At 38.7% G+C, this 25,801-nt stretch overlaps 1 protein-coding gene across 4 annotated transcripts in view; it reads left to right on the forward strand.

Moving 5' to 3' along the window:
• The first annotated feature begins 18,060 nt into the window (after positions 1 to 18,060).
• Positions 18,061 to 25,801, forward strand: part of LOC131069788 (uncharacterized) — a 36,296-nt gene continuing 28,555 nt past the window's right edge. The window contains exons 1-2 of one of the 4 annotated variants that reach the window (XM_058005348.1): positions 18,061 to 18,394; positions 18,476 to 18,516. In XM_058005348.1, the coding sequence (XP_057861331.1) occupies positions 18,319 to 18,394; positions 18,476 to 18,516 (117 nt within the window). In that variant the 5' untranslated portion in view covers positions 18,061 to 18,318. Of the gene's footprint in view, positions 18,395 to 18,475; positions 18,540 to 25,801 lie in introns of all 4 variants that reach the window. The other 3 variants (XM_058005347.2, XR_009112221.2, XM_058005346.2) reach the window with 3 other exon arrangements.

The raw sequence follows: 25,801 nt of genomic DNA on the forward strand, positions 1-25,801 counted from the left end.
AATCAGTATTAACAATAATTTCAATCTTAAAACTTGAACTTATAAAAATTATTCAAATCAAACATAAACCAGTAATAAACTCTTTACCATTACCGGTAATCACTGATAACCAATTGTTAAACCAGTTTATTAGAACAACTCATTAAGTGTTCGTCATTATGCATAAACTAAAAGTAAAACATAACAACACATAAAAATATTCACCATATGAACACCATGTTTTTCACGTGGAAACCCAAATAGGGAAAAACCACGGTGGGAATTGGTACCCACAAAAAATTGTGCACTCTTTCAGAATTTGCTCTGTTAGGAGCCTTGCTCAATTAGAAGCTTACAATGATGCGCTGCTAGGAGAAGACCCTGTTAGGAGTCACTCGGTTAAGGGATTTAGATGATGAGCCCTGTTAGGAGCTTTGACCTATTAGGATCAACCTCACAAGAGGATTTAACACTCTGATATAGAGCTACCCAGTTAAGGGATTTTGACTGCTGCAATTGTTAGAGAACAACAGTGAATGATCTGGGTACAACACTTAACTGCTTGCTTGATCAGATCCAATTAAGCTCCAAATCTACTACTCTCTAGCAGATCTCATACTCTGGTTTGGTTTCACACTTTTCCCAAAACCATCGACACACCAAACATCAACTGTACCGACATAAATAACCTTTACAACTTAGTTTGTTACAAAACCCCAAGACTTACAACATAGATCATCACAAATCTTTTATAGCTCATTGCAGATCATCATTGATCATCATATGGATCATTACAATCAATTACAATCATTGAATGATCATCGCATCTTGATCTGATACAAATTCAAACCCTTAGAACACTCCGCTAAGCACTTTGCATATTCCCAAGAAATTCGCTCTCCAAACACACCAAAACATCTTTCAAACACTTCACGCGGTTTTGTGCCATGTCATCACCAACATTTGAACTTGATGTAGATCACCGCCAAACCAAAAATCATTACCGGTTAAGAGAATTATTTACCAATCCTTAAACCCTAGCAAAAATACAACACAAATCATAAACATGATATCTTATAACCAAAACATGATGTGGCTCCGGTCAGATACATATTACAATTATACAGGCTCACATTTCAAACGACAACACTTTAATCATCACCAATCACCATATCAAATCAAAACATTCCTCGTTTACCGGTTAAGGTCCTAATTCCCAATTCATTGTCTATAATACAGGTAAGACATTTCTGGTAGACCAAAAAGACTTAGATGACAAAATACAACATAGTAAACATCAGTTGCCATCAGTGACAACACAAATAACTAATCAAAGTCATCTGATCATGCAATCTCAATCTCTTCATCACAATGTCATCGCAAACAGTCCTTACCAGTTCAGTCACCATTCTTGATCTGCATCAGTTATGCCAATCATGCCAACATGTATATCATGAATTATAATGCATATTAGATATTTTTTAAATAATAATTGTAGAAGGTTCAAGCTATTTCAAATCTACATATCCCTAACTCTTTTATTTAATTTTTATACATTTATTACAATTTTCTATCTCAATTTTAAGATTTAATTAAACTATCATAGATTTCTTAAATACATGTCAAAATTAGCGTGGAGGCCCCTATAGTCTAGAGAGATATACTTTGGAGGCCTCATCTATTCTCAATAATAGTTTTAGATAGATGTATTTAAGATATTTATGCTAGTACTATAAACTAAATAAATATAATTAAAGTATGATTATTTTTATCATACTAAATTATTTTATTTTATTTAAAAATCAAATAATCAAAACTAATTTTTTAAAATTAATTATTTATGTTAGTTTATAATATACAATTTTAACCTATTATTAAAAAAAATAAAAATTTCTCAACAAATAAAATACATGCAAAATATATAATTAGTAAAATAAAAAAGAAAATTTTTATTTACAAGTTATATTTAAGATTTTACTTTATTAACCTTAAAAAATATTTTTAAAATATTATTTTAGAGGTATTAAAATACTAATTAAGTATTGGACTTTACTTTGTTTTTTATTAAAAAATGAGTGAAAACCAGGGCATTGACCCTTTACATAGCAAAACTATCAACGAAACCACAGTGCAACAACAACACTATAACAACATTAACAACAAACTAAAACTAGTCTTTTGAAAACAAAAACAACAAAAAACAGAGAAAACACAACATCTATAGGGTCACCTTGCGCACCCCAATGCGGTCTATGACACTATTCCAATCAGTGAACAAGAACTTATATAGTTCCCTAGCCTCTTGTTTCTCTTCCTCCGAATCCACAGCTCATTCCCTCAGCAAAGAGAGGGTCAGCGTTGAGCTATGTAAAACTTGGAAGTAAAACTTATTAAGGCCAACAATTTGGGTGTCCCTAGCTTCAACCATGCTCTAGAGCCTCTTGACCTCATCCATGAAGGCCTTCAGTTCCAACACAGGACCCAGATTCTTAATCTTCTGCATGATGTCCATCACGTCGGTGCACAACTTTTCCATTTGCTTCAAGGTAGGGGCCCCCTAGGAGGACTTCGTTGCCTTCTCATCCATAGTCACATCCACCGCCTTGGCCACATCCTCAACAGAGGTATAGTCAGTTCTAGTGTCAAGGTGCATCAAAGGAATAGAGTCCATCACCTCTTCTGCCATCTTCAAATTTTCATCTGGGTCCAAGTCAACAAAATCTAGGGCTTTAGTATCAATATTGTCCTCACCGGTGGCTTTCGCAGTGCCCATATCCATAGGGACCCTATCCTTATTGTCAACAGAATCCAGGGTTTGAGTATCAGTATTACCCTCATCGGTGGCTCCCACAGAGCCCATATCCATAGGATCCCCTCCCTTGTCAGCTTTGGCGGCATCCTTACTGGGGGGGACATAGTGTTTTTAGGGTCACCCCCATCCTTGTCCTCCATGGGGTCCTCCTCAGAGTCAATCGTCTCAATCACATGGGTCTTCTTTTTAACCGAGCTTTTGGAGGCCAATCTGCCAGACCTCCATTTTCCCTCAAAGTCAGGGGAGGGGTTATCGTTCTCAACATCCTCGAAAGACAAATTATCCTCAAAGATAATTCATTTACATTTGATAGGGGTTTTACCTTTACCCTTGGAAAGGGAGCGGGACATGCTAGGAGAGGGAGACATCGTCAAGCTAGGGATTCTTGCCAATTGACACTCATTGGATTCATATGTTGTCATCGATGGCAACAAGATTCTATAGACAACATATACTGGCAGATACCGGCATTAGAGGCATACACCGACAAATACCAGCATTGGAGTAATCAGGGTCATCACCGACACCGACACCGACATCCAGCACTTCAGTGAAGCCGACATCAGTTTGGGATCCGAAAGGTTTTATTTGTAAAATCATTTTGTAATTATTGTATAGGACCGACATTGAATATCTTTTGTAATGTATTGTAAGCCGACATAAGGCATACTATTTGTAAAGGGTATATAAGTCAATCAGTTAGGTCATTTTAATATATGACAAGGAAGAAGAATAGTGTGATGCTAAGGATATGTATGTAGGTCATTTGTATGTGAAAGTTATATCATGCAATGATCAGTAGATGGTTTCTAAAGCATTCTTGGAGGAAAGGAGATACCGGTAGAAGGGTTCAGGGTTTATGAACCGGTACAGAACAGAGATTTAACTGGAACTCTTTTTGGCATTGCAGATGCATTTTGTGACTTCACCATTATTGTTTTATCTTAGCAGAAGCTTGTAGTTAGTGAGACTCTTTTGTGTTGAGCAGTGTGCCTTCCTGCATGTGCAGGCCCCCATGCTATGTAATATCTTTCATATGGCCAGTGAATTGATATTGTGGTTATGTTTTTCCTCTTTGAGGTTTTTCACGTATAAAATTCAGTGTGTTATGGTGTTCATTCATGTTATATGTTTCTTCATTTACCGGTTTATATGTGTATGTTATAATAATGTAAAATCTTATTTTACCGGTAGAACACTGATTCACTCCCCCTCTTAGTGTTCTTGGACTCCAACAATTGGTATCAGAGCCTGGTACCTCGAAGAAAGTTTAACAACTTGAGGAAGATCCTGAAACCGAAATCATTGAACATGGATATGGAGAAGCAACTTGAGATGGCACTTGAGGATTATGATGCTGAAAGGATGAAGAACTTAAAGCTACAAGATGAATTGAATTTTGCTAATGAATTCATTCTTGTTCTGCAAGAAAGGTTATCATCAACTCAAGCTAGGAGGAAGGAACTTTTGCAAAATCAGGATGATGAAGAGAAAAATGCACTTAAGGAACAATGTCAGAAACTGAGTCAAGCAAACACTCTCATGAAGAATGAAATGCAAGACCTGACTATGAGGATGTCAAAAGATATTGAGGACAAAAAGAACAAGGAAGAAAATCTTGTTGTATCTCTGAAGAACAAATTTGAAGAATGTGGCAGATTAGCTCATGAGAATGATCTGTTGAGAACTGATTTGGTACAATCTCGAAATAATGAATAAGAGCTGGAGAGACAAATAATGACTCTGAGAGATGATCTGACTACTGCAAGTGAATATAAAGAAAAATTCAAGATTAGTGTTGTCGAGTTGGATGATTTATTGAAAAGACAAAGGCAGAGTGAAGATTCTAGAGGACTTGGATTTGTACAAGGCGAAAGCTCCAGTATTGTAAATGAAGATCAGACAACTGGTATGTAGAACTCATCAGACTAGAGGAAACCGGTAAGGCAATCTAATGCTTACAAATTTAATGGTAGATGCTTTGTTTGTAATAAATATGGGCATATGGCTAAGCAATGTAAAAATAGAGCAAATCAAAACTACAATTCAGTTCCCGGTCAATGCACAAATTGCAAGAAATATGGTCATAAGTCAGAAGATTGCAAAATGAATGTTAAATGTCATGCATGTGGAAAGTTTGGACATTTGGCTAATCAATGTAGGTCAAGGAATGAAACCAGATATGTCAAAGCAATTCAAAAGAACAATGTTACATGTTATGCATGTAACAAAATGTAACAAAATAGGTCATATTGCTAAGTACTACAGAAGCAAGACTAAATCAGTTAGCAATGATAAAGCAAATGAGAAAGGAAAGCAGAAGGTAGATGAAATACAACAAGATCACACCAAAAGATGGGTTAGAAATTCTGAAGAACCAAGTGAAGATGCAACTACACCGGTAACTACACCATTAACTCTACCGGTAGAACAGAGCATTCCTGCACCGGCAAGAAATTCAATTGGTAACTGAGGCATACGCCTTAGGGGTTGGCAAACTCATTGAAAATCTTGCATATTCCTCGGAAGAGATCTGGAAAGAGATCTGGAGAGTTGTATTGATCATTGATGAAGGTTTATTCGACATAAAATTGTGGAATCGACATCTGATAGGTTACACCGCTAACCATTTATGAGAGTGATGAATTAGGGTACACTCGTTGATTAAAAAAAAGAGAAAATGGACTCATTTTCACTCACCCAAAACTCAAGAAAACCAGAGTGAAGCAAAGGCAAATCACATGCAATCAACAACAAGAAAAGGCATTCTAAAAGATTCCAACAGTTATCTGAAAAGTAATCAAAATCTTTCAACCGACGATCTTTATCTAGGTATTTCTTTGAAATGGCATCTGAAACATCATATGCTCCTACTTTCATTGTGAATCCCACTATTGTTGAGGTTAAGGATAGGCTTAGACCTGTTTTCAAGTAAGTTCCTCAAATTGCAATGAAGGAAGACTCTACTGGCGCATTTTCAAGGGTTCTCGATGGCGTAGTTTATGTGGAAGATGTCAGGGCTTATGTTCACTGCACCTTGGAGGATTTAGGCACTGAGAAAATCAAGGGAATGTATCAATCTGTGATACTAGGAAAATCTAGAACAATCAAGTCGGAATATCAAATCATTGAAGACCTAGGGTTAACAAGAATCCTGTATATACCAGAATTCAAGGATGAAATGATTAGATATATTCTGAGCAGGGTCCATAATGAATTCATCTAGCTGGACCGGCCTCACATGATCACCAAAGAATCCATTTAGGCGCTCATTGGCTTACCCAAAGTTGGACAGGAACCAAGGAAGAAGATCTCCAACACTGAGGTTGAAAAACTCACTAGCATAACCCATGATGGAAGGTCGATGAGGGTCAGCACCATCAAAGATACAAATGTGAAATTTGCCAACATGATCATCGGCTACAAGGTAACACAATCAAGTTGATTGAACTATGTTGCCAGTTCTTGTATCCATGCTGCATATCAAATGATAAAGAATAATGGAAAGTATGATTTGTGTGAATGGTTAAGAAGTGAATTAATGTTAAATCGTGGCAAGATTAAAGGTGTTAAGAAAGGAACTTTCTGGTTTGGCAATCTTATTGTCTGCTTAATGTTATATTTCATGAATGAGCTACCGGGTTTGGGAAAGAAACATTGGGCTCATGACATACCAGTAGGCATGTAGATCAAAGATGCAATCACCGGTCTTGGCAACAACAGGGATGAGAAGTTATGGGCCTTCTTTAAAACTTTTCAAGAGAACATGAGACTGAGGGAGAGAATCTCCAAACACATTGTGGAGAAATATTCCATTGAAATCTGCTTCATGGTAAAAACAGATGAGACACTCATGGAAGCGGTGGAACCTACAACAACATGGGTCACTGAATTGGGTTATGAAGTTGATGACAACATCTTGGAACAATATGCTAAAATGTTGATTGATGCTCCTTTGGATGATAAAGATGAACACATTGGCACTACAGAGGAGAAGGCTCTTGAGGTTAAAATTGGTCTCAACAAGAAAAGAAGGGAAAAAAAGATAGTCAAAATGTCTGCCTTCGTTCAGAATGTAATTCATAGGATAGATACAGAACTAGGTTCTGGATCTAAACCGATAGATCAACCGGCAATGGCAGCTGTAACAACTGTAGTGAAAAGTGCTCCTGAGGTAAAGAGGCCAGCAACTTTCATATCTCCTATCACTTCTTACTCTGATCCAGAGGATAATCAACCTCTTGCATTTAGAAGGGTATAGAGGAAGAAAGATGACAAGCCTCTGATAGAAGAGAAGATGGTGGAACCAAGGAGGAAGCTAGTAAGAAAGGTAACAACAACATCCACACCTCCGACAAGGAAACCTACTCAAAAGAGGAAGACTGCTCCATCCGCTCTTGCAACCCCCATCAAGAAGAAGAGTAAGAGTGATGAAGCAACTAAATCTAGTAATATGACTTGTGCAGAGTTAATTGATGAGGTAACAAAAGATGGAATTTTGAAAAATATGTCAAATATATATGAAGATTTAGATGATAATGAGCAAAATGAAATAGAAGAAGCAATTTTGTTACATTTAGACATATATAAGAAGGCTTTGGTAGAGATTTTGAAAGAAATTCCTTTATCATTGTATAATAAGTTAGATGCAAGAAGATTATATGCAATCAAGAGGGACAAAGAGATTAAAGAAGTTGAACTTTTGAGTATGTGTGGTTCTATAAATAATGAGGAAATGAAAAGATGTATAGAAGTTACAAATAGAACAATAACTAGTAGCAAACCCCGACAAATAAGCTTAATGATGGGTAGAGTCAATGAAATAATAAATGAGACTAGAGATGGTTGGGCTAAATTCTTCTAAAAGAATCCTGATTTCCTTACTTCTCAAGAAGAATTTGCTAAGGCAACACCTCCCACCATTCCGAACAAATCTAAAGGGAATGGAATTTTGGGAAGTTCAGATCAAATTTTGAATGAATGGCAGTTAATCTTAAAACTGATGAGAGTGTACAGACTAAATAAACAGAGACAACATTTGTACAGTCTAAGCAAGGTAATATAGGTAATGTATAGAATATTGATAATATTATGGATAATACTCCACCGATTGTAACATATACTGCACCAAGTGGCAAAGCCACTAGTGTAAAAGAGGATGAGAAAAGAGATACACTGAGAGAGGATGAGGAAAAGGAGACTGATAAGACACCCGGTACCATACTGTCAGTTGATTCCCCAACAAAACTTTTGGCAATTGACACTTCTCAAGTTGAGAAGAAATCAATCACAGAGATGAGACCCACAGAGCTAATGATGATGGCTACTCAAAAGCTAATGAAGAAGGGATCTGCAGACAAAGGAATAATAGATTAGTCAATAACAATTTTTCACAGATTGATTCCTGATTGTATGATTGAAAATTGAGCAAGCCCTTCCGACAAGCTTAAGGTATTGACATAGTACATATCTAAAAACTTTCAATCATTACAGTAGATTTTTGACCGACGAGCACTTGAAAGATTTACTTTGGCTAAGAAAACCGCTTTTGATCAGATTATTGAGACAGAGAAGAGGAAGGTTGAAGAGTAACTTATACTTATTGAAAATTCTTTGAAACAATGTACTAACATCTACAGGGTTTGTTGTAATATAGAGATTCTTACAACAAATGTAGATAAGAGGATAAAGGAGTTACAAGAAAAGATTGCTAATATTGCAAATTCTTTTGATAGACTAACTTCACTTACAACATCCATTGATGGACAAATTTTGACTTTGGAGAACCAAATTTTTTTCTTTTAAAAAGGAAAGAGACAAGATTATTTAGAGAGCAAGAAGTCTCAGAGGTTTGGTTAGTCCAAGATTGGATTCACTTGGTGTACATAAGAAGGAATGCAAGGATATGCTTGCAAAGCCCACACCGACAGAAGTCACTGAGAAAGAAACACTAGCACATTTACTAAGTGGACTTGTATCCATATCTGGAACACTCAAAACCGGTTGAGATACCTATATACAGTTACTAGAGAAAGCTTATCCGAAAATCTTGAAATTGGTCAAGCTTCGGTAAAGTAATCTGTAATTATTCTTTCAATTCTTTCACCTGTCTTTGGCATTGATGCCAAAGGGGGAGTATATGTATGTGAAAAATATGTATATAATCCTAGGGGAGGATATCAGATAGAGAGTATATTGCAAACATAGTCAATCAGCTCAGGGGGAGCATGTTTCAGTTGAATTGACAGGGAATCCATTTTTCACATGAGTGTTGCCATCAATGCCAAAGGGGGAGATTGTTGGCAATTGACACTCATTGGATTCATATGTTGTCATTGATGAAAACAAGATTCTGTAGAAGGCATATACAGGCAAATACCAGCATTGGAGTAATCAAGGTCATCACTGACATCCAACACTTCAGTGAAGCTGACATCAGTTTGGGATTTGAAAGGTTATATTTGTAAAATCATTTTGTAATTATTGTATAGGGCCGACATTGAATATCTTTTGTAATGTATTGTAAGCCGACATAAGGCATATTGTTTGTAAAGGGTATATAAGTCAGTCTGTTAGGTCATATAAGTCGGTCTGTTAGGTCATTTTAATATATGAAAAGGAAGTAGAATAGTGTGATGCGAAGGATATGTATGTAGGTCATTTGTATGTGAAAGTTATATCATGCAATGATCAATAGATGGTTTGTAAATCATTCTTGGAGGAAAGGAGATACCGGTAGAAGGGTTCAGGGTTTATGAATCGGTACAGAATAAAGCTTTAACAAGAACTCTTTTTGGCATTGCAGATGCATTTTGTGAGTTCACCATTACTGTTTTATCTCAGCAGAAGCTTGTAGTCAGTGAGACTCTTTTGTGTTGAGCAGTGTGCTCTAGGCAATGTGCCTTCCTGCATGTGCAGGCCCCCATGCTATGTAATATCTTTCATATGGCCAGTGAATTGATATTATGGGTCACAAATCCCACCGTGTTTTTTCCTCTTTGAGGTTTTCCATGTATAAAATTCAGTGTGTTATGGTGTTTATTCATGTGGCTGGTTTATTTACTTCATGTTATATGTTTCTTCATTTACCAGTTTATATGTGTATGTTATAATAAAGTAAAATCTTATATTACCGGCAAAACACTCATTCACCCCCCCTCTCAGTGTTCTTGGATTCCAACAGAGACCTCAGAGATTGAAATCGTGGAGGAAAAAGCAGGTAGAGACATGGGGAAATTAGTCGTAGCAAAGGCCTCATGCAAAAGTTGGAAAAATCTGGGAAAAATTATAGAAAGGGCAGCAAGTTGCTGAGGGGTTGGCAAAGGGGGTTGAGTGAGCATGAGGTTCCGCGAGGCGGGGGGCAAAGGGCCTGGTGATATTTATAAAGCTTATAAATGAGACCTTGGTGGAGGAGGTAAGGCGACTTGTCCCCATGCTTGGGGTTCAAGGTATCCTTGACAGAGATTTCAATGGAATACAACAAGTAAAAAGGTAGACAGAGCAAATCATTATCATGAAAATGATTCAGAAGGGGCAAATGATAATAATAAAATACCTTGTGTCTGCCCTTGAGCGTGAAATATTTCATTATCATCAGGAAGATCATATTCCAAGGATGTTTTGGCTCTTCACGGGCAAACCCACTCTGGAGTTTAACAGGTTCCTCACGGTTGCGGAAGAAATGTTTCAGGCATTCATTATTGGCCACATGGCTGGTGTGCTTCCAACACCACCCATTGAGGGCCAACCTCGTGGCTTGGGCGATGGTTTCCTCATAGACTTCGAACGAAATGTCGCCCACTGAAACACGCCGCCCAGACCAGGAGGAGGCAAATTCAGCAAAGAGCTGCTCATCATGGCCCTGAAGACATTCCAAGAAATCAGTGACCCCTCCTTCCACACAAAAAATCCAGACTAGGGGGTCATTCTTGAAGTCATCCGATTTATCCAGCTCATATTTGACCCTTTCACCCACCATATCATCTTCCAAAGGAGCTTCTTTAGTCATGAAGATGATTTTGCAAAGAAGATTGCAGAGACCCTTGGATAAACTAGCCGTGAGAAAATAATGGGAAGTGTGCGAGCTAGAGGTCATTAAGTGAGACATGAAGTTAGGCGCATGGGAAATATTGAACACGCTTTTGGAAATGATTTCCTAGTTGCGTGGCATGAGAAGCCAGGAGGTATCAGCAACAACCATCATGTTAACTTCCATATCGTATCTCATTATTAGGCGATAAGCCCAAAATGGTTGCCAACAAAGCAACACGTCCTTCGAAGCCAGGCTGGTTGAACGAGTCACCACCCAACTGACAGTAACCATAGGAATATTCCCATTATTTGAATTATGAAACCAACCCCTCCGAACAACCCCAAGGGAAGAGAGGAGAGTAAGGAAAAAACTAAGCAACAACTTAATCATTGATAGATATTTTAGATTTATCTCCCTAAAGAAAGAAGTTGACATGGTCTGGGAGGGAATTTTGGCTCCTCCAACATCTTAAACCATAAATATTTAGCCCAAGGGCAGCCAACGCATTAGCCACTCCATTACCCTCTCTGAAGACATGCATGAATTTGAACGAGTCGAGCCCATAAATGAGCCTTAGGGTGTCCCTGATGGTTCCCTAGTGGTCTAGTTAAGCCTATTCCGCCCTTTGACAACATCTATGATGAGCTTGGAATCACCCTCAATATCCATTGACTTGATTTCCTTAGTGAGGGCAAAACGAATCCCCAAGGCCAAGGCCATTGCTTCAGCTTGATTAGAGGAGTTCCCATTGAGGTTACCTGCATAAGTAGCAACAAGGGCCCCCGTGTGGGTTACGATGATCCCTCCACCAATAGCTAGGCCCCCTCTGGCAGCCCCATCAAAGTTGAGTTTAAAGCCATGGGTGGCAGGAGGGGACCAAACCGTTCTTTACCTTAGGAGTCTCTTGGAGCAGTCGACAAGAGAGAACGAGGGGGGAAGATTCCAATATCTAGCAATTTCCCAGTCCCAGGTAGAGGGGGGCTTGGAGGCCAGCCGGGTTCTAGTGACCGAGATATTCTCAAGAATCAATTTTAGGAAACGAGCAAACACAATTTTCACAAAGGCCTCTTTATCTCTGAATATCCTGCCATTCCTTTCCTTCCAGATACTCTAGCTCACATGAGGGGGGATCTGCTTCCACAGTTATTGGATAAGGGGGTTGGGGGAGGGACCCTAGAACTCTTGGGACAAATTTAACAAGTTGTCATTCATAATCCATCTGATATTGAGCTTGCTGCAGACCATCCCCCAGAGGTGCTGAGCAAACACAGAATGGAGAAAGAGATGAGCGGGGCTTTCCGCAACATTTTCCAAAGGATGCATCTATTAGGCAATTGGAATCCCCTCTTAACCAGATTGTCTTGTGTCAAGATTTTGTTGTGGAGAGTCATCCACCAGAAGAAGTTGACCTTGGGGATGAGTTGGGGGTTCCAGACCTCTTTCCATTTGATGGTATGATCAGGTTCCCTCAGCAAGTTGTTGTAAGCAGTTCTGATAGAGAAGTCCCCAGAGGGGTCCCACTTCCAAATGAATTTATCTTCCCTGGGGAAGAGGGGGAGGAAGGTGCCCACCAAAAGCTCTTGAAGCTCTCTAGCCACAGGGAGGAGGAAGGGTTGATCAATGCAACAATCCTTAAAGCCCTCCAAGTGTTGTTGATAAAGTAATCACTGACCCTCTCCCTGAAGAAACTTTTAGCAGCATCCTGGAGCCTTCTAAGGGAGGGGAAGAAAGCAAGGGGCTTCTCTCCCAACCAGTAGTCCTCCCAAAAGAGGATATTCCTACCATTTCCAATAAGCCACCTCATACCATGGGATAAAGGGTCCTTGCAACTCATGATGTTGTTCCAAATTTTGGAACCCCTAGGGAGGCCATCCTCCTTGAGGACAGAGGAAAAATTGCCATTTCCTAGGCATTTAGCTCTGATAATCCTGCTCCAATCCGCATCCTTATTCAAAAGCTTACAGACAATTTTGGTCATAAGGGCCTTGTTGAACTTGGAGATCTTGCGGGTTCCCAACCCGTCCATGGCCTTAGGGAGACACTATGTCCCATCTCACCAAAGCAAGCCTCTTCTTTTCTTCCATCCCAGTCCAAAGGAAGGTCCTTTGGATAATCTCCAACTTGGCAGCCATGAGCGCTGAAATCTTTAAAAGGGAGAGGAAGTACCCAGGGATCCCCTGGAGGGAGGAGGTAAGCAACTGCAATTTTCGAGTACTATTGAGGAGTCTACCTTTCCAACCAACAAGTTTCTTCTGCATTCTTTCAAGGATGGTGACCTAGAAATAATTAGAAACATCTTTGACAATTAAAGGGAGGCCAAGGCAGGTGCTAGGGAGGGAGGCCCTTTAACAACCAAGGATTCTACAGATTTTATCCTAGAGTTGCACATGAGTGTGAAAGAAGTATATGCTGCTCTTCTCGTAGTTGATGTGTTGACCAGAGGCCTGAGCATATAAGTTGAGGAAAGATTTCCAAGCAGTAGCTTCCACCACAGAGGAGATTCCAAAGAGAATAGTGTCATCGACAAATGGTTGCAAAACATTTGGAGGCACCGTTGAGGTTGGTTTGATGCCCAGGAGAGCTCCTCTATTAATCATGGAGTTTAGATTTGATGCCAACACTTCAACAAGGATAATGAAGAGGTAAGGGGAGAGAGGGTCCCCTTGTCTCAGACCTCTAGAGGACCCGAACTTCTCCAGGGGGCTCCCATTAAGAAGAACAAAATAACTGACCATAGATATGCATTCCCTGATGAGATTTAGAAGTTTATCTCCAAACCCAACCCTCTTCATAACTTTGAAAAGAAAGTTCCAGTTGACTCTGTCATAAGCCTTAAAGATATCAATCTTGAGCACCATCCCCTGCTGATGGCACTTGTCCATAGAATGGATTATCTCATGAGTAGAGATGGTCGTATCAAGAATTTGTCTACCAAGAACAAAACCTTTTTGGGTTGGGCTAATCAGAGAGTCGAGAAAAGGTTTAAGCCTATTGACAAGAACTTTGCTAAAGATTTTGTAAATAATGTTGCAAAGGCTGATGGGGCAGAAGTCCTTGAGGCTATCTGCCTCCTAAATTTTGGGGACATGGGCAATGAAGGTGTTATTGAGCTTGCTAAGTAGCCTACCAGATCTGAAAAAATCCCTAGTGGCAAGAACAACATCATGGCCCACCACATCCCATAAATATTGGAAAAAAGCCAGGGGGAAACCACCAGGACCCAGGGCTTTGAAGGCACCCATAGCAAAAACAACGGTCTTGACTTGCACCTCAAAGATAGGGGCCATAATGAGGTTATTATCCTCCAGCGAAAGGAGGGGTGGGAGGCAATTGAAAAGGTCCTCCCCAGCAGGGGCCCTAGTGTCACTATCATTCCTAAACAAATTGGCAAAATAGTTAGTAGTCAATCTGCCCAGATTGTCCTCATCTTTGACCTCCTGATTGTTGTCATCCATGAGGGAAGAGATGTGGTTTCTTCGCCTGTGGATATTGGCAGATCTGTGGAAGAAAGTCATATTCTTATCTCCCTCCTTGAGCCATTGCACTCTAGATTTCTATTACCAGTAGAGTTCTTCTTTGTAAGAGTTTTCTTTCCATTTGCTGCGAAGAACCGCCTCCTTCATGTGGATAGCTTCAAGGGAGTCACCATGATCAATGCGCTCCTGGATAGCAGTCAGCTTACTATTGAGATCCTTTTTCTGAATGAAGATGTCCCCAAAGGTATTTTTGTTCCAACCCCTGACATTCCTTTTGATCAATTCTAACTTCTGGGCAACTTGGAACATGGATGTGCCAGGGATGCTGGTACCCCACCATCTTTTGATGCAGTCCTTGAATTCAAGATGAGAATTCCATATAATTTCATACCTAAAGGGATGATTTTTCCTTACAGGATTTGTGGTACTGCAAAGGAGTAAGGGGGTTGTGGTCAGAGACAGTTTTGGGGAGGGCAGAGAGATTCAAAGGACCAATTCCCCAATTACTTGAAACGAGAAACCTATCAAGTCTGACTTGTATAAGATCCTTTCCTTTCTTGAGATTGGACCAAGTGAATTTTTGCCCCGTTAATTCCACATCGAATAACCCATTCCTACCAATGAAGTCGACAAGGTCTCTCATGCTGTTAGAGTACTCCGGGAGGCCACCCAACTTCTCAGAGGGGATCAAAGGAGAGTTGAAATCACCCGCAATCAACTAGTGGGCATTGGCATTATTTTGAAATAGAGCAGTTATGCCATTCCAAAGATTTAGTCTACCCGACTTGACGTTAGGGGCATAAACATTAATGAGCAAGCAAGAATCCATCGGGGAAGAGAGTTTAGAGACCAAAGCGTTGGCAGAGTAGGAGAGGAGACTGCCAGAGAAATGGGAGGGGTCCCACATGGTAACCAAGCCACCAAAAGCTCCAGTAGCATCATTGATAAAAAACTTAGCACCAAGCCAAATTTTGTCAGCAACAAGGGAAAAGGAAGTCATAGACATTTTAACCTCTTGTAGGAGAATGACCTTAATTTTATTTTCAAAAATACAATTCTTAAGAGCTTATTGCTTTTGGGGACTGTTGAGGCCCCTCATATTCCATGAGAGGACCATCATTTCTTACCTTTTATGGACGTCTCCAAGGTCCGCTGCCTGCCATTGGCAATGTCCCTTGCTGCTTCCTTCTGTCTAGATAGTCTCTACGATGGCCGACTTTCTTTAAGGTCAGTCCCCACATCAGGCTTTGTACTTCTGGTTTTGCGTCTCTGAGTAGTCCAACCCTTATCATCATGTATCTTGCAACCACTGGATGAAGCTCCAGGTGCACCAGGAGAGGGGAGGCCTAGGTTTGGAGTGGGGTGAGTTAACACCGTCGGGGAGCGAGCCCTCTCAGGGGCAAGAATGGGGCCCCTCGCAATTTCGCCATCTTCTAGCTGATCAACAGGTTGAACCGAGCTGGCCATCGGGGAGATGCACTGCTCCTTCAAAGAAGACTTAGGGACCTCGTCCTAATTCTTTGCAGGAGATTTGAGAAGGTTGATAGTACTCTTAGCAAAAGGGTACTCTTCTGTAACCGGGTCATCAACTGCAGTGGAAAGCAAACCAGGAGCCATAAGCATAAGCCACATTTTGCCCAACTACTGAGCCATTAGGCTTGGGAGAAACCATCCGCTCAGGGCTTTCATCAAGAGTTGGGCCCTTGAGCTTGAGAGGAATGGGATCCAAAGCTTTACATTGAGAGATAATATGCCCTGCTTTTCGACATTTTTGGCAGAAAAGAGTGGCATTTTCATAAACAAGGGCCTGGGTCTAGCTTCCTAGCTTGGACTTGAGGGTTATAAAGTTAGGGAGATTCATACTCACAGTAGCTTGAACACAAAATCGTGCATAGACCAAGCACAATTTGGTTCTGGTAATCTCATCGACACCAACAAAGTGTCCAAAGGTGTTCCCAATCCATTTAAAGATGGGCTCGTCCCAGTACTTAAGGGGGAGCCCCGGGAGCCGCACCCAAATCGGGGCAATTTTCTACAAATCAGCTACTAGGTCAAAACCAACCTTCCATTGGTAGAGGGAGAGGTTGCATCGTCCATAAGACCAACAACTAGAAAGGACAAGAGCGACATCCTCCTCTGCAATGAATTTGAAGAGGAAGAGGGCTCCATGCATAGCGCTAATAGAGACACTCCCTTTTACTTTCCATTTGTCCTTAACCCATTTTCTAACCATTTCCACTATGGGGCGAAGAGATAAATTTTTTCCCACCAGGGTGTTGGCCATGTTGAGCAAGATGCGGTCTAAAACTATGTCAGGGAGCTCTAAAGTTGTTCCCTCCTCAGTTTGAGAGTAGACAGGGATGATGTTGGGGTCCACAGTCTTAGTGTTCCCGACCAGTGCGTTTTTCTAGCCTTCGAGGTTCGAGCTATCAGTTTGAGGTCCAGTGATAGTTTGTTCATCATGAACAACCAACACATCGGGTTTAGGAGCAGAAACCACAGGCGTGACCAATGAACTCCCCTATTTAGGACCATCAACCGTCACAGCCTCAGGCAGACAGGTCGCAACCGACTGAAACTCACCCGGACTGGAAGGAGGAACCACCATGGTGGCAGGAGGGGATGTGACATAATTTGTCAGCATCGCAGAGTCTAAAGCGGGGCCCGAAGGCGGTGGGGGATGATCCCCACCTGCAGAAACCACCATGAACGACAGGCATTTGAAATTTGAAAATTGTAGAGTCCTTCTCACTTTACTTTGTTACCATGTTACCATCTCTTAACTATTAATAGTTTTTACTTTATCGAATATAAAGTTATTTTATTTAACTTTTTTAGCTAAGCTCACGTCATTACAGGCCTGGACTAATTATTATTTAACTCAATTAACCCAAATAATTTGTTATTATTATTATTTAATTACTCAATTAATTCAGTTAACCTAAATAATTTATAAACTATATGAGACATTATTTTTAATTTTTTTTTTACTTTTCATAAATATGTAAAGTTATTTGTTTCTTATATTTTTTTAAATAATGTTTTCGATTCCATAAATATCTAAAGTTTTTTGTTTATTTATTATTAATTTATCCTTATCTTCCCATGTATCTATCGGACGTGTCTATTCTGGCTCCAAAATAGCAGTACAGATTGACTATCACGCGTGTTAGTGACGCGTTTTACATCGTCGATTTTGCAGTAAACGACTGCGATTGACTAACACGTCGCTATCATGCTATGCCATTTATTGCAAAATCAACGTGTAAAACACGTGACTAACACGCGTGTTAGTCAATCCGTATTGCCATTTTGAAGCCAGAATAGATGCGTCTGTGACCGTATCTATCTAATCATGCAAAATTACACATGTGAGACGGGAGACGCGAGAGGACGCATCTATTCTGGCTCCAAAATGACAGTACGGATTGACTAACATGCGTGTTAGTCGCACGTTTTACACCGTCGAGTTTGCAATTAACGGTTGCGATTGACTAACCTGTTGCTAACACGCCGTATGAAAAGTCTGTTTTGGAGCTAGAATAGCTTCAGCTGACACGAGAAGGCGAAACAAAAGAAAATAAGATACTAAGCAAGGTAGGTACCTTGGGAGCACAACCAACTTTTACTACGGCCGCAGCTATTCTAGCTCCAAAACAGACCTGTCGTACAACGTGTTAGTGACAGGTTAATCAATCGCAACCGTTAACTGCAAAATCAACGATATAAAACGCGCGACTAACACGCGTTGTTAGTCAATCCGTGCTATCTTTTTGGAACCAAAATAGACGCGTCCGTTTACTACTGGGTCGGCATTGAAATCCCCATGCCATGCCGTATAAACTACAGATAACCGCTTCCGTTTCTTTCTTTTTCTACTCGGGAGACGGAGAATGTTTTACAACTCTTTTTAGCGGTCTATGTTAATACTTTGAACAGGAGTAGGAAGGAAGCAAAGCGAAGATATCGAATTAAAATTGCGCAAGAGCAAGAGAATTTAGTCTGTTTGGAAATCAATTATGGAGACGGTTATTGGCAGAAAATACAGATTGGGACGGAAGATCGGCAGCGGCTCCTTCGGGGAAATTTACCTCGGTAATTATAATATAAAGTTATTTGGTTAGATTTGGGTTTAGCATGGTTGCCATTAAATTGGAGGTTGGACTTGCATCACAGGAACAAATGTCCAGACAAACGAGGAGGTTGCTGCGAAGCTGGTATGTTTTTATCTTTGCTGTGGGTATGTTGTTTAGGCTGTCGAAACCGTTTTCTTTCTAATTTAAAGAATAGTTCCAATAATTGTGCCCTTAATTGATAGCAAAAGTTTCTGGGAAAAAAACTATGCATGTTTTGGTTACATTGATTTTTTTAACCACACTTCATGTGCCCTTGATTGATAGCAAAGAATAAACTTTGTATGTTTTGTTTATGTTGACTTTTCAGATTACACTCTGTAATCCAGGACGAAAGCAAATGTTTTCCCATGATTCTGTGTTGAGCACAAATAACCCTTCCCAACGGCTTTTTCTGTTTCATAATTCCTTTTTGATTTTGAGCTGGTGAGGAGAAAACGCTTACTACAGCGATCACCTTAATTGCATCCAGAATCACCCGACCCCTTAGCATGTTAAATGGGAGTTTTGTCTACCCATTTTAGCAAACGCAGTTAATTTTGGAATATCAGTGTTCCAATTGTATAGGGGTAGTTTTCTCTTGTTCTCGCTTAATTTTTAAATTTTTACTTGGAAACTTCATTTCAAGACATGAGAAGAATGCCCACTTCACTTTGAACTGCCGCAGTAGTAATTGCTTCCAGCGTGCTGTTATACATCTTAACCGGCCTGGCGGCTTTTTTCTTACACTGAATGATACAGATTTACCTGCAGCAAAATCAACACAAGTATCCTATATTTGTACAGCACAAAAGGAATTTTAAGTAACTCTGAATGGATTCTTATAGCTATAAATGTATGGGTCGCATGCACGGTTATGGTTATGGAGGTATCAAACTATTTTTCTTTTTTCAATAGAAGTAGTGTTTTAACATTTTATCAAAAAGTCAAACTTTATCGACTGATAATCATTTTACTCAACGATGGATACAGGGTTTAATGGAAGACTATCCAAACATGCAGACTAACAAAAACACACACCTTAATAATGCACAACGGAACTCAGTTATTACAAGAACAATATAAAAATAACTGAAATCATTACTTTATTATTTCACAGTCTCAAATTACATTAATAACATCTGCTTTTAAGGCTTACAATCAGATCGAGGCTTCAGCCCTAGATTACAACATAAAATATGCCCTAGATTCAATTGCAGTAAACCAACTTGACTACAAAAAAACAAAGAACTACAAAATACAAACAAATAGAAATTAAATGTTTTTGGTTGATGTAAAATTGCTTATAGGCCTGGGATGCCTTTGCATTAGACATCCTATGGAAGTTATTTGTGATGCTCACGAATAAGAGATAAATCATAAAAGCATTCTTTTAGTTGCAGCTCTAACTTAGGTGTACCCTCAACACATGAATAAGCTTTTGGACTTAATTCTGCAAATCTAGACTGGTTCTGAAATCAAGAACTAGGACACTCACTATTCTTTTCCACCAAATATCTTCACTTCAACACTTCCCCTACATATGCATCTATGCATTTTTTCGAACTTCCACCATTCCTATCATCCCCTGCTTCTGTTTTTTATCTGCTATACCATGTGCACTTTTTGTTTCACTATCTCAACTTGAACTTGAATTCCAGCCAATACCTGTACTTTATAATGATCCTGAATTTGGCTGCTGTTATCCATTTTTTTCTTCTAGATATTCTTTTATCTAATATTATAATATATCTTCCTTAACCAATCTGTATTCACTCTTTTGTATCTTTCCAACTTTATTTATCTCAGCAAATATTGTTTGGTTCTGCTCCGAGTTACCTTATAGTAAACCTCCTTTTCTCTTCTGCAAAACCTTTCCTCAATTCTTGGCAACATGTTTTGTATGTCAACTCCAATCAGCTTATCCAACCTTATCTGTCTCCAGTTGTCCACCACATAATCCTTAAACCACTCTTTCTTGGCTCAACTGTTTTTCCTTACTTTCAACCTTTTGTAATGATATTCTAACCAATTCAATCATCTCATTCTTTCTCTCACTTGTCACAGTTTGCAACAGCAATTTCAACTTCTGTCTCATCATTACCAAGTTCCAATACTGCTTATGTCTACTCAATTGATGTCTTACATTCTTCCATTCAGACTTTGCACTACTGCAACATTCTGTCCTATGACATAGTCACTAGAAATTTGCCATTTTATTTCCTTATTATCTTTTTTTTTATACATTTATTTGCATTTAAGAATGACTTAGCTTTCAATTTCATTGCTCCAATAGATTTTTCTTATACAACTCACAACTTTAATTCTTCCTTATCTTTAAACCCTTAACATTTCCTTTGTTGCTTAACTAGCTTGACATCAATAGCCTCAACATATTCTTTATCATCAATCCACCCTTAACATAAACCCTTAACATTTCCTTTGTTGCTTACAACCAATTGCATTGAAAACGTAACTTTTGTTGTCCTCATTTTTGAATTTTCAAAAATATGACAACCCCTATGAATTTTAGCTCAAAATGTGTCATTTTTGTCTCTAAGGTGCGTTTTAAGAGGTGCAAAACTCATATTTGTTAGTGTCAAATCATTAGGGGGTGTCTTTGCCATTGTTGTCCAAGTTTTGGTGAGTTTTGGCCTTCATTTTCCTAGCTTTTTCTTCAATTTCGGGTTTCAGAGTAGTCACTGCAAGTAGAAGATTTTTGCTTGAAATTTGAGATTTTAAGGATGTAGGGCACACTTCCCAAGGTGGAAAGTCTACATTTCTTGATGGTAGATCAATCATGAGCTTATTTTCCATCTTTGTGAAAGTTTTGGTTAGTTTTTGCCTTCATTTTGGTCACTTTCTGTGCATTTTCGGGTTTCAGAGCAGTCACTGCAAGTTGGGGAACTTTTGGATGTCATTACAAGTAAACTCATTGCAAGTAAATGCACTTACTTGCAGTCGGGTCTCCAAGACTCGATTACAAGTGGGTTCATTGTTTAAAATGATAAGTTTCAAGTCAAGTGGGGGTCTCTTTGTTGTGAGAGCAATTGGGGGTCTTTTGGAGGTGATTGCAAGTTAGACTTTTACTTGTAGTTGGGTCTCTAAGACCCGATTGCAAGTGGATTTTGTGCTTTTAAAGATGACTCTGTGTTACTTGCAATCTCAAACTGGGAACCCGATGCATTTTAACTTCATATTTTAATAATGGCTTTGCTTGTTATCGGGTGTCTTGGACCCGATTACAAGTATATGTTCATGCACTTGCAGTCGGGGGTTTCAAATCCGACTACAAGTAAATAAGATGTTGCTTTACGCAAAGTTGTTTCCCATTTGCATATTGTCTCTCCCATTGAAGCTTGTCATAAATAGTCTCTTGTACTCCATGTGCATTGCAAATGCAAGTGATGTGTTGTCTTCAAAATCGGATTTATTATGTGTTAATGCAAGTCATTTAGATTGCAAATACAATGTCTTTCACTTGCAGTCGGGTCTAGCAGACCCGACTACAAGTGTGTTTGACATATTCACTTCAAGCTACCCTCAAAGCAAAATCGGTTCTTGTTCTTACAAGTGCAAGTTCAAATATAAAGACTTACTTGCAGTCGGGTCTTGGAGACTCGACTACAAGTAAAGCACATTGTTTTATCCCTCATGCTTACTTGCAATCGGGTCCCCAAGACCTGACTGCAAGTACCAAAGTTGGTTTCTATCCTTTCCCTCCATTTCAAGATGCTTTCCACAAGGTCATTTCACATATTATCCATTTGAATCGCGTTTCAAGGAGAGGAGTGCAAGTTCGTGATTGCAAGTAGAATGTATCATGCATCATATGATTGGTTGCAGATTTTCCCCTTTCAAGTATCAAGTTCAATTTGTTATCAAATCCCCAAGACCCGATTACAAGTGGAAATGTAAAAGGTTTCCTCCACATTGCACTTGTAGTCAGCCTCCCAGAACCCGAAATTGGTCCAAAAATGCACTAAAAACACTTGAAAATGAGTCTCTAGCATGCAATTACAAGTGCAAACTTGTATTTTCCCATTACACATTTGAAATAGCATGTCCTTTCTCCACATTTGCAAGTCAATGCCCTTGTTTTTCTACACATGTAATGCAGTCCTCAAAACCCGAAATTCACTTGTGAGCCCATTTTTGCATCAATTTATCCCTTCCTTTGTGAGTCTTGTTTGCACACGCGATCTATCAAACCAACAAATCAAGGCATGGGCATTGTTTTATAACAATATCATCTTGAATAAAGTGTTATGGGTTCTTCATCAATGAACAAAAGAAGAAGAGATACAACAGCAGTTCATGGATGCAAATTATAGAATGCTTTCAAGACAGAGATGGTCATGACATGAAAAGAGGAAGGCAACCCTTTACCTCCTGAAGAAATGTACTACCCCAAGCATGTGAAAGGTTGAAGTTCGCTGGTTAAGGACACAAAAACTATCAAGGGTGCAAGTTCTTGTTCCGGTTCAAGATGTCATTTATCTCAATCACAGAGTGTCTTGTGGCAGCATGATGGCCATCACAGATAAAGGATGATGTAAATAGGGTCGTGTCTTGGACACATAGAATAGTTTCAATTATGTATTTGTAATTTTGTTTCGACAAGTTACATGTAAAAACAAGTTTTGCAATTGCAAGTGTCACTTTCACTTGCACTTTTGTAAAATGTAATTACATGTAAAGCAACTACAAGCCGAGTTAAATTAGGACTGTAGTTGGAATAAGTCATGGTGTTTGAGAGAATTTCTCATTAGTTAGGATCCTCCCACCTTTTTCTCAAGTCTCCCCTCCGATAAATACTTGAGGGGGTCAATTGTAATAGATATCTTTTGTCAATGCAACAAGACTTGTATGTACACTCTTAAGACTTTGAGTTTAGATGTAAAATAAATTGCTTTCATTAAAAGAGGCAAATTGCTTTCAAACTTTGTGTTGATTCAAGGTGTTATGTGACGACATTTTCTGGAGATTGATTGTGAGTTTTGAGGTGTTTTAGAAGAGGGATTCAAGCTCAATCTTGTAGACTTTGAGCTGTTTATTGTGTTTGGAGTTTTAGATTGGTTTTCAGATTTGATATTGCAGACTTTGAGCTGCTTGTCACGTTTGAAACTATTGTAGGACGCTCAAGCAAAAGGGGTAATTTGCAAACTTTGTGTTGCTTTTATTTTCTATGGTTGTGCATAAGAGGTGCATCATGTAGTTAGACTTTGAGCTGCTACATACTGTGCTTGGTTACCAGAAAATCATCTAAAAAAGTTGATAGGAAAGTAGATAGTTGAAGAATTTGAGCTTTCTTTCTGTTTTCCCGTCCCGGAGAAACAACGGAGGACTTTGTACCTTTATGAAAACTTTGCTTCTTTATTTAGTTTACTTCATTAATCATTTGTGCTTTCAGCTGTGATTCTTTTCTGAAAGAAGAGAAAAAATAAGTGTCTTTTCTGAAAAAAGAGAACAAGATAGAGTTTCACCTAGATTTAGAGTTGAGTTTATTTCTGAATTGTTGAAGTAGAAAGCAAAGGGGGAGCCTTCTTTTTGAAATTAGGAGAGTATATCTCACACACTGTGGCTGAAACCACAATTTTGCATGCCTTCCTAGGTGTACAAAATTTTCAACCAACAACTTCTAATTTGGTAATTTTGTTTTTTTCAACATTTTCCATTATATTGAAAAGATTCTCTACTTTCTGCCATTTTTCTCTTTTGGGATAGCTTTTTTCTGTTTTTTACTTAATACATCTTAGAAAATCAATTTCAACTACTGTTTCTCTTTCTGTAGCAAACTGTCTTACTGCCTGCCACCCTTCTACATTTCGCCTTATTTATACTCATCACCCTCCTTCCAATTGTGGTTTTGTATTACCTGCTTCTGATCTTGTTTTCTAGTAATTATACTAATATCCAACGCCCTCCTATCTTGCATTTGAAGTTGGCTTTACACTACTTTATGCTTCCTTTTTTCCATCATTTTGATCATTTCAATCACTTTCATCATTCCAATATAAACTATCAGCTTTTTTCACTTCTAAACCATCTCTACCTTGCCTTCTATCACATGTTCCTTGATTTCTGTTTTGTTATAATCTTTTGTCTTTATTTCTTTTCTTGTCCATCTTTATCTGAAATATGATACACAACTTGTTTCCTTCCTCAAACTAATATTTTTTTCTACCATTATCTATAACTTCATCATATTAATTTCTCACTGGGTATTTTTTGCATACCCTTCACATAATCATCTCTCACCACCATTTTCAGTTGACAATTTGAATTGTTCTTCATTATTTCCTTATGTCATCTTTCAATAATTCTGAATCGATCACGCGTTATTGGTTTCGACTTAAATCTTCTTGTCACTTCTCCAGTACATTCCAGAACTCTATACAATGCTTTCAAATCATTTTCCAATTCACCATTATTCAATTGCATACTGCAAACTTCCTCATCAGTGATTTGCCTGTATTCTTCAACTTACAATCAATTTCCCCTTCTTCAAATTTGGTCTTCAAATTTATGCTTGCTCTTTTGGTTCTTGATTGTTTTCTTTGACCTCTAACTTCTTCCACCATTCAGTTTACCTTTATCAACAATTATACTTTTCTCCACAGAGCATTCCTGTATGAAATATATCAACTTACCTCTGTGAACTGCAACCTTAATATCCTTCTTATTGTCTCTAGTCATATGTCTCTCATTAACATAACTTTTTTCTTCTTCAAAGATCTGTTCAATTGTAATTTGTGGTTTGTCTCAAAGTAAATTTTCATTTTTCACAAGCTGTTCCTAGTATTTGCAATTCTGATTCACACTTAGTCTCATAACTCTCAACAAATTAAAATTCACTTTCTCCTCTGTATTACCATACTCCTTTTTCGAATTCTCTTCATATACGTCATGCTTAAGATCTAACACTTCCTCTTTTATCTTTGGATTCCTCACAATCTTTCCATCTCTTATTTGTAACTCTCTTTTTTTCAGTTCTCTTCATTTTCTTATGAACAACCAACTATGATATCTGTGACTCATCTTCATGTATTCTTTCACTAGAAATATTTTCGACTATGGGCTTCACTTGTCTCACCACAACTTCATATTCTTGGCTTCAACATCTTCATTCTTATTCTCTGTAGTATTGCTCCCTTTCCCAACCTCATTCATTATTGTTCTGTACCTTTTTCAAGCCTTCTATTTATATCTCTTCTTTACTTTCACTCTCAGCAATCCTCAACTCTTTAGATCTAACTTTTATTGGACTACCATACATCACTTATCTGCTTACAAATCGTAATTCTCAGATCTTCTTCTATCATTGTTCCTTTCACAGAAACATCTTGAATATCCCAATCATTTAATCCTTTTCGTTCAAACGTGTTCA

Source organism: Cryptomeria japonica, chromosome 5 (assembly GCF_030272615.1).
Source record: "Cryptomeria japonica chromosome 5, Sugi_1.0, whole genome shotgun sequence".
Lineage (NCBI taxonomy): Eukaryota > Viridiplantae > Streptophyta > Pinopsida > Cupressales > Cupressaceae > Cryptomeria > Cryptomeria japonica.